Source organism: Haliotis rufescens, unplaced genomic scaffold, assembly GCF_023055435.1.
Source record: "Haliotis rufescens isolate VD_foot unplaced genomic scaffold, xgHalRufe1.0.p SCAF_6, whole genome shotgun sequence".
NCBI lineage: Eukaryota > Metazoa > Mollusca > Gastropoda > Lepetellida > Haliotidae > Haliotis > Haliotis rufescens.
In genome coordinates this window covers 18,909,327-18,925,271 of record NW_025964334.1, presented here as the reverse complement: position 1 = coordinate 18,925,271, position 15,945 = coordinate 18,909,327, and the positions used below count along the sequence as shown (strand labels likewise).

The window sequence follows — 15,945 nt, the reverse complement described above, 5'->3', positions numbered from 1 at the left end:
TTCCATAGTTTTGCACACGCAACTGGTCAATGATATTGGTCTTTAATTTGAGGGATCACTGTGATCCCGTCCAGGTTTCGGTATGGGTATAACTATGGCATCACGCCAGGAAGAAGTAAACTTACCAGATGTCCATATATCATCAAAAATTTACAAAGGAGTTTCTAAACACGGTTCTGGTAAGTGCTTCGGGAGTTGATAGTGTACATTATCAGCTCATGTAGCAGTATCATGAGCTTGTCCAAGAGCTGTATAAAAGTTCATGGATCGAAAATATTTCATTATAATCTTCCCCATTATCTGATTTAAAATTTATAGTTTTCTTTTCCTGCTGTTTTTGAAATTTTTGGAATTGAGGCACATAATTGAGGAAGAAGAATGTTTTGCTAACGTTTCACCGAGTTTATTTGCAATATCATATTTATTAGTTATTAGGTCATCCCAATTCTTAAGATGGTGGACGCTACATTTAGAACTCTTACCTTTCATTTTCTGTATCATGTTCCATACCTTGGACATGGGCGTTCGTGAGTGTATTTTGGAAACATAATGTTGCCAAGATTGGCGTTTATTTTGTTTAAACGTACGCCTGGCTTTAGCATTTAAGATTTTATATTTATTCAAATTATGGACCATGGGATGGCGACGGAAATAGTGTTCAGCCTTTTTCCGTGCCTTCCTAGCTTGTTTGCAGCCATTGTTGAACCATGGTTTACAGATGTGTGGATTTGTAGAGGACTTAGGAATACATTCATCTTCAATTTTGTTTAATTCCTCCGAAAATAATTGTACAGGATCAGTCGCGTTAATAAATAGATCAGGTTTCAATTTATTGGATGCGAGTATTTCAAATAAAGGCCAGTTGGCCTTAGTGAAGTTCAATTTAGTTGAAGGAGGAACATCTGAAGGTAAGGCAGGTTTTAAAATAGTTGGGACATGATCACTGCCACAGAGGTTTTCGTGGACGTACCATTCAAATTCGTTTAATAAATCAGAGTGAATGAGTGATAAATCCAGAGCAGAGTAGGTATCTGTACCGGGATGTAGATATGTGTTTGAACCATCGTTATAGAAAGTCATTGTTGGAAATGAAATCTTCCAAAAGTTTCCCCTTATTATTTGTCTGAACACTACCACAAAGGGGATTGTGCCCATTTAGATACCCAAAATAATACATGGCTTTGGGAGTTGATCAAAAAGAGTTTGAAGTTCAGACTGTCGGAGAGAAGAAGATGGTGGGATATATAGCGAGCACAATGTAAAAACAATGTTCAAAGTTACACGGATTGCAACAGCCTCAAGGGGAGTAATAAGTTGAACGGGGCTATGGAGGACGCCGTGTTTCATTAGAATTGAAGAACCTCCAGTGGCTTTAGCACCAGGAGGTGAAAAGACGTTGTAGGAGGTATATCTTCTAATATCACATTTGTCAGTATCCTTATAATATGTTTCCTGTAAACATATGGCAGATGGCTTAAAATCCTGAATTAAGAGTTGTAACTCAGTATAATAATTCCTAAGTCCTCTACAGTTCCATTGAATTAAATTGGATGAGTGGGTCATGGTGGCTCAATTGGTGATCGCTCACGTGAACGTGAGTAAGATGAACTCCTATCGCTACTGCCTGGCGATGGAGTCAACCCCATGTCTAAAGCACTTAAGGAGTTGTGAAGAGATACTTCCGAAGAAGAGGTGGTGCTAGATGATTGTTTCCTATTTAACCTTTGCCATTGCTTTTTAGATAATTTACGTTCCCGAATAGATGGTTCTTCGGGAGATGCCTCAGACGAAGTCTGATTCTCAGCCTGAACACAACAGGGTGATGATGCGGATTTACTGTCAGAGATTGGAATATCAATGACAGAAGCACATGCAACAGGTCGGTCAGAATTGACCCATGTCAAATCGGTTTGACACAGTACCGATTAGAAGTTTTTAGCAGATTTGGTCAAAACAGCAGAATAGTTTAGAGTTGTTGATTGACTGGCAACAAGCTCCCTAGCGTCTGCAAAAGAGATGTTAATTTCACATTTACGTATTTTCGTCTCGGTTTGAAATACTGGGCAGGATTTGGAAGAGACCATGTGTTGGCCTTCACAGTTGGCACATTTGAGATCGTGAGTACAATCCGCACTCTCATGGTTGCAACCACAATGATGACAAACAACAGGGCGTCTACAGGTTTTCGAACCGTGACCAAACTTTTGACATTTATAGCATCGGAGTGGATTGAGAACATACACCTCCACTCCGATGTTGACATAACCTGCTTTAATTGAATTTGGAACCGACGGACGAGCAAAAGTGAAACGTTTGACGGCTTGTACTCCTTGATTTTTTAGTTCAGAAACAATTTCATCTTCTCTCACGTCTGAAAGGGAACGTGTCCTGTCACGAACAATGCCACCACAAGAGTTCAACGTCCTATGCTTAAAAAACAGTAACCTCAATATTAGCAAAGTGTTTGATAGATAATAAATTGTGAGACTGCTGTTTCCTCGCACATTCCACCAGAAGAGATCTAGTACGCAATCGTGTGACATTTTAACTTCTCCATAATATCCATGAATAGCTTTGGGTATAGCAAAGGGATTTAGTTTGAGTGGTTCATGATCTGTGGCTTCGATCACAAGGAATCGAGCCCAGGAATCATGATCAGGAAGAGTATTAGCTTCATCAGACAAACTTGAGTCTAAATGACGTCTTTTTTAACCAGAGTGTGAGTGAGCCATGATTATTTTGAAGTGATTCAGCAACCCTGCTCCCCATCCACCATGAGTATCATAATAGACAGTGTTGCAATGCACCGGATCTCCAAGATGCAAACACCAGGGCTACAGGGTTGTTATACTCCAGAAAATATGACACAAACAGCAAGGTCTGTATACCAAAATAAATGCCAGGCTGGTTCTGCCCATGACAAGAAATTGGATACATGTTGAGTTTGGAGGTCAACATTACCAGATTGGCCCATGAGCCACCGCCTTCTGGCATGGGACATTCATTGTACATATAATTTTCAGTGAGAACATTCATTTACAGCATTCAAAGATACAGAACATGCTTAACATGAACGTTTTCCATACACAGGGCATGGCGTGACCAGCGGAATGATAGAACCGGGCCCATTCTACCACCCGTCTAGGTGAAGTAAGGGTCGAAGTGGTGTTTGGGGCGCCTTTTATGACCAGCAATGGGGTGCTGTGGACACATTCTGCCCCGGTTCTACACAGGGGAAGAGCTATTAGCGTTAGCCAGCACTCACCACGAGGAGGTTGCCAATAACAGAATAAACATAAATTTTATAAAGTATGGTTTCAAAAGCATTTTGCAGGCTTCATTTATGTGTTGCTCATTTTAGTCGTATCATGTTATAATTTTCTGTTATATAGACTACATATTAGAGATATAATCAGCTATACATATGAATATAATTCTGCACAACCTCTCTACGTATATTTTATTTTGTTAATGAATTCGGCCATATGATATTGCTGGTATCTGAATAGTCACATAAATTCGAAATGTGAGTTGAACATGGTTTCCACTTTCCAGTAAGCGTTAATAACCTTTTCATTAATTATATATCTGAAACCCACTTAATATGATAGCTCATGACAATGGACGCCCTGCATTATACAAGGACGACATATGCAGTATAAAGGCAATAAAAGGTATCACACTATATTGGGAATTGCTAGTCATGGACACCGAGTATGCTGGCAGCGCAAGACACGTGAGATAGCACACTTACGAGTGAGAATGGGCTGTTTTTCTTCACATTCAATTTGGGTGCTCATTTGAATTATATAACATAGCTGAATATCATTCAGGGTTTTGTGTTATGAAATACAGGCATAACAGCGTTCCTTTAATACCTATAGATTCCTATATTTTTAACTTTCCCAATATTTTCTATATTGACATTTTATCCCTATACTTGACATATTTTTATGGCACAACTGACTACCTAGGTGCTTTAGATTTTTTTGATTTTTTTTTGTAGGAGCAAAACAAAAAGGTAGTGAAACGTTCCTGTCATTTCTCTGCGCTGAGGTTTGGTATCCAGCCATGTCACCCACATCTAGTCAATAACCCCCACGGCCATTCAGACATTCAGTTTGAAGCAAGATTAGGACTGATTAGGAATTGAATGGACTGATATTGCTCATAAGGATGCTTCCCGTGCATAGAAATGTCAGGAAAGACAGTGAATGTCCATTGACAATTAAACACCTGTATCTGGTAAGCACAAATTTCCATTATACAGCTGTATCTTTAGTTGTAAGTCAAGGAGAATTCCTTAACACCCCTATTTGTTTCAAACGTTCCCCTATATTTCCCCAATATTTGCCCAGTTTTAGCAAAGGTGGCTTTGATGCATGTGAAATAGAAACCGACAAAATGTCACTGTTAAAGATAAGGATGTGTCCAAATGCGCATGGGCTCTTCCAACTTTCATCGAAACTACTCGGTAAATACTCTTCATGTTGAATATTAACATTTCGCATTGACAAAGTAAAAAAAACCAGGTTGAACCTGCCCTTTAAAACCTTATTACTAGATTAGTTATTTCTTATCTTTTGCACCGAATGGAATCGGTTTCGGTGGATGCCCTGACTCTTGTATGACATTGACGTTTTATATTTATTCGAATCCAACTTACGCACTAAGTATGATCTTTGGTTTGTTGTCCCCAAGGTCATATTGTGGATACTAAGCTATCTGTATCTGTTTCTGCACAACCTCCTTCATAACATTTGATTTTGTCAAATAAATCCGTTATGGTGATTTCAGGCAATCTGAATGGTCACATGAATTCGAAATTTGACCTGAAAGTTGATACTTGGCGTGGTCATCGTTATATGAACGGTTGTGTTAATATATTTTTAATTATAAACCTGAAAGCCACTTAATATCGTTGTAATTCATGATCAGTCACACCCTGCATTATATTAGGACGACATATTCAGTGAAATTACAATATAAGGTATCGCACTGTACCTGTTATTACTAGTTGTGCGTACATATACGTTGTGTATGCCTCGAGACACTGTGTAATCTGGCAGCGCAAAACAGGTGAGACAGCTATGTTAGCATGAGGTTAGGCCTCCTCTGTGAATGGATTGTTACCCTGTACATTCAAATTGGGTCCACATTGCCTTTGTTGTTAATAGAATGAACGTGTAATGAAATTGAATCCTACAGTAAGTCAGTCACCATTGATAATAGGGTTATACGTTTTTGTACCTATAATAACTGAGCGAGAGCGAGAACTATATTCAATGAAGTCAGTTTAGAGAGCATTAATGCGGCAATGCACATTCAGGGTATCACCACTTTTAGTCAGAGGTTCCTGAGATATAAGATTTTATGTTCTCATAACATAGTCGCTTAAGGTCAGTGGAGATTATGGTGATGCCTAAATAAATGACGTATTTGTAAAAGCAAAATCAGTTTAATCTATGTTGCATTTGTCCATTATGTGATTATCAATGTTTCAATTTTAAGAAGAACACATGGTCGACCTTAAGGTTTCCGAGAAATATGTAAGTTTCCGAAAAGATTCTTTATTCATTTCGGTTGTGTATTTTGAAAGTAAAATTCCATTTTATAAACAGTGAACAAAGTCGTGTAACGATAAAGTGTCAGGTTCATATACACTCATCTGGTTTAGAGAAGGAGTCACGACAGATCGGTGACAGACCAACAAACGCTGTACACTCACTTGAACTTTGAGGCTGAACTGAACTTTTTTGGCCACTATCCGAGGGATAAGAAGTTTTTATGAGGAACATACCTGTACATCATTAAAAAAACATGGATGACACCAAACAGGTTTTGGGATGGTGTTCTTTACTTTATTTTTATCATTCTTGTTCGATCTATAAGATAAGCTGAAAGAATTAGCGAGAACAAAATCCATAATAAAAAGAAATCTATTCTGAAAGTTGTCAGAGTCGTATGTCGCTCTTTGAAATCTCGGTAGAAAGGGAATGCTCGAATGTACCTCAAAAGTTGTGAAATGTAAACATCAAATGACGGAGCTGCATTAATAGCTCGACATAAAGGGAAAGTTGACTAGTGGTGAGGTGAGGTCATCTCTCTTGTCATACAGTCTTGTGGAAAGTGTGAACCTGTTTATTTAGGCATAGATCTAAATATGAAACAGGCAGTCTCAACGGTCTCCTTTATTACTTGTTCAGGTGGGTAAATCAGAGGAAGGGTATTTGAAATTGGATGGTTATTTGAACGATATCAGATCATCGAAGCTTAAGTTAAACTTCTTTTGACTTTGCCAATCCGAGCAGAAATTCCGATTCATTGGCATAAAGAAAACAATGAGCAAGAAGGGGAGCACATTTGGTGCCCATGGGAATGCCTCCTTCTTTCCAAAATGTCTTACCCCCAACGTTTACCTGTTGTCAATGAAGTCCAGCATTGCACATACTGTTTTTTATCAGTAAACGGCAGATGGCATTTACTTTCATTTTAGGTAAATTGACCTCTGAAGATAAATATGTGACTGTATCTACGGTCACCACAGTTTGTAAAAAAAGCCCACATGGCCCAAGGGGTGCAAGCTCCGACGTTCATACAGTTTGGCCCTCACTCTATGAAGGTTCATACTCCAATGAACTCACACAAAGTGAAGGTCAATTCTTAAGTAAATATAAAGATTTGATTATTACTATGTATGACTCCGAAGACGTAATCTGCTACCAATATGATGGTCATAACCACAAGTGACTTCCCTACTTATTCCGTGCGTGATATTGTAATTGGCTGAATGCACAACTGAAGAGAGGAACCAGAATGGAAATAAACCTATTCTGTCCCATCTTTCAGTCATCCAAGTCTGTCTGAACTTCCATGATGTGTGTGTCGTAGTTCCCACTGATAAACCCTAAAAGCAAAATACAATTAATTGAGTGTTTGATTGGAGAAAATGGTATGAGTTACATATTAAGTGATGCAACAGATAAGGTCAGTATGTTAACTGAGATACTTTTGGCATGACACATGAAGACATGTCCATTTCCTTTTTTACTGGTTTTCAAAGCTCCATTAAAATCCGTACTCAGAACGACATATTGCAGGTTCTGCATACGTAGCCACAAATCCCTGATCCTTGTCTCAAAGATTAACCATAATCAATAATATATTTAACACTTTCTATATATCCACAGACTGTATTTGAGACAAGTGGAATTATCACAATGTCGATTCTAACAAATTCGAAGGATTTGCTTGAATTTGTGCAATCTCAGAAAATAACCAATTCAAGTTGAATTGTGTCAAAATATTTGATTTTACACCTTTGTATACATGTACCACAACCCCACACTACAAACTTGGGGGAAAACTTCATTCCTTGATCGATGGGACATTTGTTCCTAATCGTGGTTGCCATAGCTATATTTACATCTCTATCTTCAGGTCTAGGCAATTTGTCAAAAATGAAAGTAAATAAAATTAACTGATCAAACAACATGTGAAATGCTGGACCTCCTCATTGAAAACATCCATGGTGACAGTTGGGGATAAAACATGTACACAAGAAGTAGTTATTGGCATTCCCATTGGCACCAATTATGTTCCTCTCCTTGTTGATCGGCTTTTTATGCAGATTTACCCACCAGTATTAGTAATATAGGAGACCAGTGAAACCACCTCATCTATTTCATATTTAGATATATGCATACAAATTTAGATGTGACAAAACACATCTGCACAAGACTGTATGATAAGGATGGCGTCAACATTCCGATAGTCAACTTTCCCTGAATGTCGAGCAATGTTCCAGCAGCTCCAACCTTTGGTGGTCCAGCTCTTTTGAGATACATTCAAACATGCTCTTTCTTCAAAATACATTCAAAGAGTGGCATACAACCGTTGTTGATCCGGGTTTCATGTTTTATAGCAGACATGTAGACATTTGTTGCATCAGTGACCAACATTAAGTCTGATGCAATTCCCTGTTTTGTAAAACATGTTCCTAGCTTTTCGCAAGTGAACAAATGACTAACCGTTTTGCGTGTTTCGAAGGTATGCCACCGGTTGGGTTGTATCCACACCTTTTCTCGATCAGCTGGTGTCATCATTATTTCATGATGATTCCCAAACAAATGCTGATCATAGAGTCTGAATCATACAATGGACTTTGCTTTTAGCAGATATTTCTGATGATTATGGAGAATGTTTTGTGGCTTTTGTTTACATAGTCAAGACATATGGGTTTCCTCTTTCTATGCTCATGTGTTTGATGTTTGATATAAATAGTTCACTAGGAAATGTACGGATAAGCCCTACCAACATGACAGTCTCAACTTAGATTAGTTGCCTATATGAATTATGTTTTGCTTCAGAGGTAAACTCTAAGGTCAAACTTCTCACCTACATCTGTTACACCTGGAGCCATATTCCTCAAGACTACACACGCTAAGATGAAGCTGGGCTGGTGTACAAAGACCTTCAGGTGCCTCTTCATCTTCTTCAATGTCATATTTGCTGTAAGTTGCTTTTCCTCCTCACCTAAATATAAACTTTTCTGAAACCCTCCTATTTGATACAATTAAAGTCTGTTCAACTAGTTACTCAAGCAAAATTTACAATGTGTTTTTCTTTGTAACCTTGTCAAATAACTACAGCAGGAAACAGCAAACGTTATTATTCAACAGAACCGTTATCATACCTTACTGAATTATATGATGATTACTTTATATATTAATTTCATACTCGTCACGACATGGCTGAAATATTGCCGATGTGACGTAAAGCATTAACTCACTCACTCATTAATTTCATGACGCATTCTAGGCTAAAAGATGGCACTCGCATTAGTTTTGTGACGCATTTCATGCAGACATTCATGTGAACATTAATTTCAGCTCCCCTCCTTGCTGATCCAATTTCGCCAAAAACGTTTCACTTAAGCTTCAGGTACATAAATGATCTGATGTTAATCGGTAATGGTCAAATAGCCTGTGACCTTCCACTGATTTATTCACCTGAGGTCGCCATAAAAGAGACGAGAGAAACAGCCTCGTTTGCTTCATATTTAAATATATGCATACAGATTCAGAGTGACAATAATCTATCCATAAAACTTCAATGTTCCCTTCATGTTGAGCAATATCCTCTAAACTCAAGCCTTTGTTCTCTTCATTTCACAACGTTTGAGGTACAATTCAGATTTATATATTTACAGTGTATGCCTATCAGCAGAGATTTCATATGATTTTGTTTATGTTTGTAATGTATGCAAATATAATCTTTACGTTTGGTTACCATACCGGACAGGGCAGGTAATACGTCTTCACATATAAACTTAATGCTTTTAAAGTCAGCACTATGAGTGAGTGAGTGAGTGAGGACACCGTAATACACCAGTATTACTACCTTTACTCGTGAACTTTGTGCTCATAATACAATACAGGCCCGGAGAATCCAGCAAGCTTTGAGTTTGTGACTACGAAGAGCCGAATTCGATTCCCCAAAGCTGTACAATGTGTTGAGTGTGTATTCTGGTATGGTTTTGTGCACTAGTGCTGAAATATCCTCTTACAAGAAGCACATTTGCAACTGAAATGTGATTTATGCATATTTTCTGAATATATTAACCGGGAACGTCTTCTATGTCACAATGATAATTTATTGAGATCTTGAATCTTTACAGATTGTCGGAATAGCCACAATAGGACTTGGCATTTTTCTCAAAGTGAACCCCTTTATTACTTACATCACTCAAATTAAGCTGGATGGAAGTAGTACATTTCTCGCCAACAGCGCCTTGATCATCATTGGCATTGGGGCCCTTGTGGTCTTTGTTGGCTTCTGTGGCTGTGTCGGAGCTGCTGCCAGGAACAAGTATTTGCTAGGAATGGTATGAACAAACAACATTTTACTAACATTTTTCATAACATTTTACTTGTTGCTGTATATAATTATAGAAAAGCGTGGATAATTGTTCACCACTTTACCCAGTGACACAATAGCATCCAAGCAACGATACTAGTTCACAGAAATATCAGTTACTACAATAGCATCATAGCAAGGACTACAGTTCATGAGGATATGTACTGGCACAATTGCATTTAAACAAAGATAATGGTTTACAGCATTATACATTGACACATTAGTGAACACATTAGCAAGGACTACAGTTCATTATGGTATTTTCTGGCTCAGTTGCATATAAGCAAAGGTAATGCTTTACAGCATTATACATTGACACAAGACTGAAGAGTAGAAACAACCCCTTAGTCACCCCTAATCCTTTCCAATATATTGTATATGATTACTTACCATGACATGTTCGTTCACACAGGCCCCTGATCACATCTGTCCAATTGAATCCCTTATGGTGTCATAATACTTAGGTATGAGTGAATGTTATTTTACAATACCGAAACAATATTTAAGCAACAGTTTAAAAACGCTATATGTAACAGACAAACCAGTGTGTGTAATAGCACAAGTAACAGTCCATGCCCCAAGGGTACGTTGAAACTGCGTACCTGACACTGTTTTTTAGCTCTTATGTAATGTTCATGTCGTATAATAGTGTGCTCTTAATTATTCAGTACATCGCCTTGTCCCTGACCATCCCCATCGTAATACTGGTGTTCATCATATCGGCAGCCAATTACTTTGATCTGGTAGGTCTAACCCACAATGTGTAGGACATATCCTTTCATCATTTTAACACGGTTACCTCGCATAACAATTTAAAGAATGGCATAGTTCTTTTTTTACGGCAAGAATTATAATCTTAGATTCATTTGAAACATTGATCATAGACTTTTGGCCTGCCCAGGAGTCGCATCTCACATCACCAATCAAGGGTTGCAGCTCACGGGCCCATCCCACACACCCATCAACACTTAGAACACTTTAAGAGATTTCTCACTTTCAATATTGTTATACTTGTCTGTTCTCCACCTAGTGTGCAATTGTTTCTGACGTTTGTCTTCTCTTGACTCATGTAATTTTAACCTTTTGCTCAAAGTTTCATATATGCTGTCTTAGTGGGGATGATAGTTCCAGGATTTATTCGGGCATGAACAAAGTCATAGTATCAGAGACATGTAACGTCATTTTCGAGCGCCTTCAGGAAATACGCCCCAAAGGTGTTTTTTTCAGAAGGCGGAGGATGGTGCTGAGGCTAGTCGTGAACTACTTTTTTTCTGAACGACTAAATCACAGACATTTCTTTATATTTTATAACCCGTTCATACATATGTTTAATGTTTTCAGAAAAAGGATAGAGACCATTTCAGTAGCACCCTTAAAAACCGTTTGCAGAACAAGTACAGCGAGAATGCTACCGAGTTCACCAAACCTTGGGACTATGTTCAAAAACAGGTAACAGGAAACAGCTTTATGGGCAGAATGTACCTTTAATCAGGAAAACGATACTCAAACCAATGTGTCCAATGCTACTTTACTTGAATTGAAACGCACCATCGGCAATATTTCAGAAAATTTATGGTTGTCACGCCACTGAATGATGTGGTTTGTCTGTGCAGGAACTGTACATGTAGCTCACTCGAGCAGAACAACGTTATTATCTAAGAAAATAAAGTAATTTCACGGATCTTTTTTATGTTTATTTTAAGATTTGTTAAGACCGTATACAAGATGTTTATATTTGCTTTTCTTTGACATGAATCCCGTCATGTGTTAACTGTAGAGTACTGACTAGTGTTTTATGCACGGGGCAACATGTACATACATACATGGCCATGATATTGTCGAAATCGTAAAACTATGATTATTGCAAAGGTTTTGCCTCTTTTATTTACATAACTATTCATTATCCAACCTCACTTAATAAAGCAGAAAATGTCATTGTTTTGATAGCATGTCCTCCATTATAAAAATGTATGTGCATTTCATATGCATATACAAGTAACAGACTTAAAAAGCCCTCACTCTACCTTTCAGTCTAGGGGTCCAATCTAACACCGAATCCTTATCTTTACAGTTACATTGCTGTGGCGTTCGCGATTACAGAGATTATGATGCGGTGTTTACTGGCAATGATAAGGTGTGTACCGTGATTTCATTGTTTCAAGAAGGTATTGTAAACAATAATTAGTAATGAGTTATAGTTCGATATACAACTCATGCCTCCATTTTGGCTATAAAGTCGTGTCCATGGTGGTATTTGTAAACGTACCATGTTGGTTCATTAAGGCGTGGATTGTCACTTGCAACGAGTGACGTCATCATATGCAACATAACATTCATATTATGATTGTTATAGGTGTCACTGAAAATTACAAGATTGAAATTTGACAAGTGGTCATCACAATGTATATTAACGACCTTAGCCAAATAGAAAATGACCTGATGTTTAATTTACCAAAGGTAAACAGCGATTGAAGACAGTAGAATACTTTTTGCAGATACGTGTTGTCCTGATACTGTGGACGGTGATAATGGCCGCAATTCTGTCAAAAAGTACAAGTGAAATAGAGTTCAACAATAGTCAAATGTTTCCAATAAAGTATTACTTGAAAATAATTATTTTCTTACTGATAATGAGACTCAAAGAACAAAATTGACATCATTGAACAACCCTAACAGGACATATTTAATATAGGTAGCAAAAAATAAAAACATGCAAGATCAATGTGTACCGAAGGACGTCAGTGCACACATAGGGGCACCAACCGCTTAATGTTAAAATGGCAACATTCCCAATAAAGAATGTCAGATGAAGCCGCAAGTTGTAAAACATTCAGAGCTATATGGGCTTATTCTGCTGTGTATATGATACCTGCATGCCATGGGCATCGCTACACCCATGTTCGCAACGTATTTATGTATTATGTCATTCCCCGTGCACAAACTTTGTGACGTCATATAGATGATTATTAGCGCGCCCACAGTAAACTCCGCCAGGGAAGTGAGACGTGTTGTAAATGCACCTTTTTATAATAAAGGCATTGAAAAATAATGAACAATAACAGCGGACTAAATATCATTAAAGCTAGGAAAAATGTAATTTTCGATTAACATGTCAAATTACTATCAAAGATGTATTATCACCTGACTAATGACGCACTAATAATCGCAAAACATGACAATTGATGTATTCTCAAACCAAACAGCCGTCCATACGGTCAAAATATTTGTAAATCATGTTTCAGGGGAAATTGCCAATTAGTTGTTGTGTGTCATCAGCTGATACTGATCTTCACGCAAGTTGGACCAGCAGCAGCAACTTCTGCCCGAATCAGCTGATGTATTCTAAAGTAAGAGAGAGAGAGAGAGAGAGAGAGAGAGAGAGAGAGAGAGAGAGAGAGAGAGAGAGAGAGAGAGAGAGAGATTCTTTTCTAAAATTTCCGAGGATCATAACTCTAGCGTATCTTAAACTATATGGTTCATAAATATTTTATGCAAGATGTGGTGAATGGGTTATCCGTACATCTCGTCCTAATGTTCTGGATATCTTAGTCTCATCTAAATAACCAAAACCTATATAAGCATACACACATACCCTTCTCAAATAAATACTTCTCGGAATTTATCGGACCATGGAAAAGTCATTATGGTATGTAAATTTAGTTTTGTTTTTACTGAACTATTTTTCCAACATGCATACTACATGCATGTGAACATCAGGTACGGCCATGTTTATGTTGATTTTGATACGCATGTGTCTGTGTATCTTACAGGGATGTTCCTCACAACTACGTGATTATCTACTCCTCTTTGCGAAGACAGGCTTTGTTGCTGACCCCGTTATCGTTGTGTTGGCAGTAAGTATCTTGTTGCGAGTTAAACAGACATTGATTAGGCAGATTATCTTTGAATAATTACATACGGAACACATGAGTGAAATATGACCGAAAATACAAAATAGTTGTCCATATCAATTACAATACCAATATATTTTTTTATAGCCGGTTGTCCGCCACACTATCAAACAGTGAGTGTTTCTTTGTGCCCATATCCGGTTATATCACCGATATGGTACTGACAAACGTGGAAACATAATCAAAACGAACCGGGGTTCGAACCAACGATCATTGCGTGCCCAAGAGAGGCAACTTGGCACAGTTATATAGAAACATGTACACAATGGTACAGTTGTATCCACCCATCAATATGTGCCTTCATCAAAGCGAATGATACACAGATAATGCTGACTATCCCTTAAGAGGAGACGCCGTAATTGTGTTTCTCATGCTGGACACATTTTAGAAACTCTGAAGGAAATTTTATGATAACGATATAAAGTTAAAGATAATTTTACTTCTTTATTTCCCAGATCATCGGAATCATCATTGCCGCATGTTTGTGCAGAAGAAATGCTGAAAAGGAACAGTATTCTACATTATAATATGTGATATGCTACCGATCAGTGTCGAATAAACAAGTGCACATTTGAAATCTCTATCCACTATTACTATGCCGCCTTATGAAGTTATATTGGTAATTAAGTTATAGTGATACATAGAACTGTAATACTGAATCGAACTGTCCACATTAAACTAATAAAGCATACTTTAGAAAGCAATTTGGATTCACTTGAATCTTATTCAGAGATGAGGTAAAATATGATTTAATGACGAGTTCAATGTTACTTCACTTACATTTCGGCTAGAAAATGAAGACATATTTTAAATTAATGAAATATCCATCAATTATATTTTGTGTACTTGGTCATTATTCCTAATTAATTGCCATAAGTTCAAACTGCAATTTCTTTAAAGAACAAAGTTTTAGAAAAGAGTTCAATTAGATAATATTATTATGTAGGAGTCAAATTGAAGAAGGCAGTTTAATAATAACTTGTGTTTTTAATAAAGAATGGATTTTGAGGACATTTATATTTAGGAAGCTTAAGGGGTCTCCACGGAATTATCTTTTAAGTGACCACGGTACAAGGTCAATATATTCAGAGATCATGTCATGAAACCTGGCTACAATTTCTATAAACCATATTATTAAAATAATGAAAGGATAAAGATGGTTAAACGCGTGAGCTTGAAAGCATGTATCCTACGTGTTCTTACACCACATCATGTAATATTTTCTGCCAGTTCATCACAGAGTTTAAAGGTCAAGGTCATGAAACTGGAGTGGGTGAGTATTGTTTAACGCCGCTTTTAGCAATATTCCAGCAATATCACGGCGGGGGACCCCAGAAATGGGCTTGCGACTGAACGCTTAAACCACCTGGCTACCCGAACGCCCCTGTATTAAACTAAAAGTGCTAATAACTTTGTTATTGAGGTAAGAAGTTGCATTTGGTTTGTTGGTTTGTTGTTTAACGCCGCACTCAGCAATATTCCAGCTATATGACGGTGGTCTGTAAATAATCGAGTCTGGACCAGACGATCCAGTGATTGATATCATTAGCATCGATCCACGCAATTGGGAGTGATGACATGCATCAACCAAGTCAGCGAGCCTGACCACCCGATCCCGTTAGTCGCCTTTTACGATAAGCATAGTCGCCTTTTACGGCAAGCTTTGGTTGCTGAAGACCTATTCTACCCTGGATCTTCACGGATCGAGTGGCATTTGACTTTCCCTTATAAAGTGATACAAATGTTGTCCGAAATCCGCTTGTAATGTCATTTACCCGTTAATTTTTTTTTATGTTGCTCTTGAGATCGGATCTTCAATATGTTACTGCTTTGTACGGTGGCCCATAAGGGACATGGAGTATGTTTTTCAATATTTTGATATTTCACTTACTGTTATCGTACCCTTTTGTAAATTAACACTATTTTTCATACAAATATGTGATAGATCATGTATAAAGTAGATATTGAATCGCTGAAAAGTGAAGCGAAAATTTCAAAAACTAAAATGAAAATGTCAAAAACAAAACCGAAAAGGTTAAAAACTAAAATGAAAATGTCAAAAACAAAAACGAAAAGGTCAAAAACAAAAGCGAAAATGCCAAAAACTAAAATGAAA

At 37.6% G+C, this 15,945-nt stretch overlaps 1 protein-coding gene across 1 annotated transcript; it reads left to right on the top strand.

Annotated features, from left to right (window-relative positions):
• Positions 1-5,031: 5,031 nt before the first annotated feature.
• On the top strand, positions 5,032-14,475 carry LOC124111284 (CD82 antigen-like). Its single transcript, XM_048386653.1, has 9 exons — positions 5,032-5,079; positions 8,370-8,513; positions 9,680-9,886; positions 10,587-10,661; positions 11,260-11,367; positions 11,990-12,052; positions 13,161-13,265; positions 13,689-13,772; positions 14,285-14,475. Exons 2-9 carry the CDS (start codon positions 8,448-8,450, stop codon positions 14,354-14,356), a joined length of 780 nt encoding a protein of 259 aa, XP_048242610.1. The 5' UTR covers positions 5,032-5,079; positions 8,370-8,447; the 3' UTR covers positions 14,357-14,475.
• The last annotated feature ends 1,470 nt before the right edge of the window (positions 14,476-15,945 follow it).

What these genes read in the sequence shown, in the direction of transcription:
- LOC124111284 (XM_048386653.1), top strand. Translation starts at nt 8,448, where the DNA reads ATGAAGCTGGGCTGGTGTACAAAGACCTTCAGGTGCCTCTTCATCTTC. An exon ending in TCTTCAATGTCATATTTGCT is followed by an intron (nt 8,514 to 9,679) that starts GTAAGTTGCTTT and finishes GAATCTTTACAG; the next exon opens with ATTGTCGGAATAGCCACAAT. An exon ending in ACAAGTATTTGCTAGGAATG is followed by an intron (nt 9,887 to 10,586) that starts GTATGAACAAAC and finishes TTAATTATTCAG; the next exon opens with TACATCGCCTTGTCCCTGAC.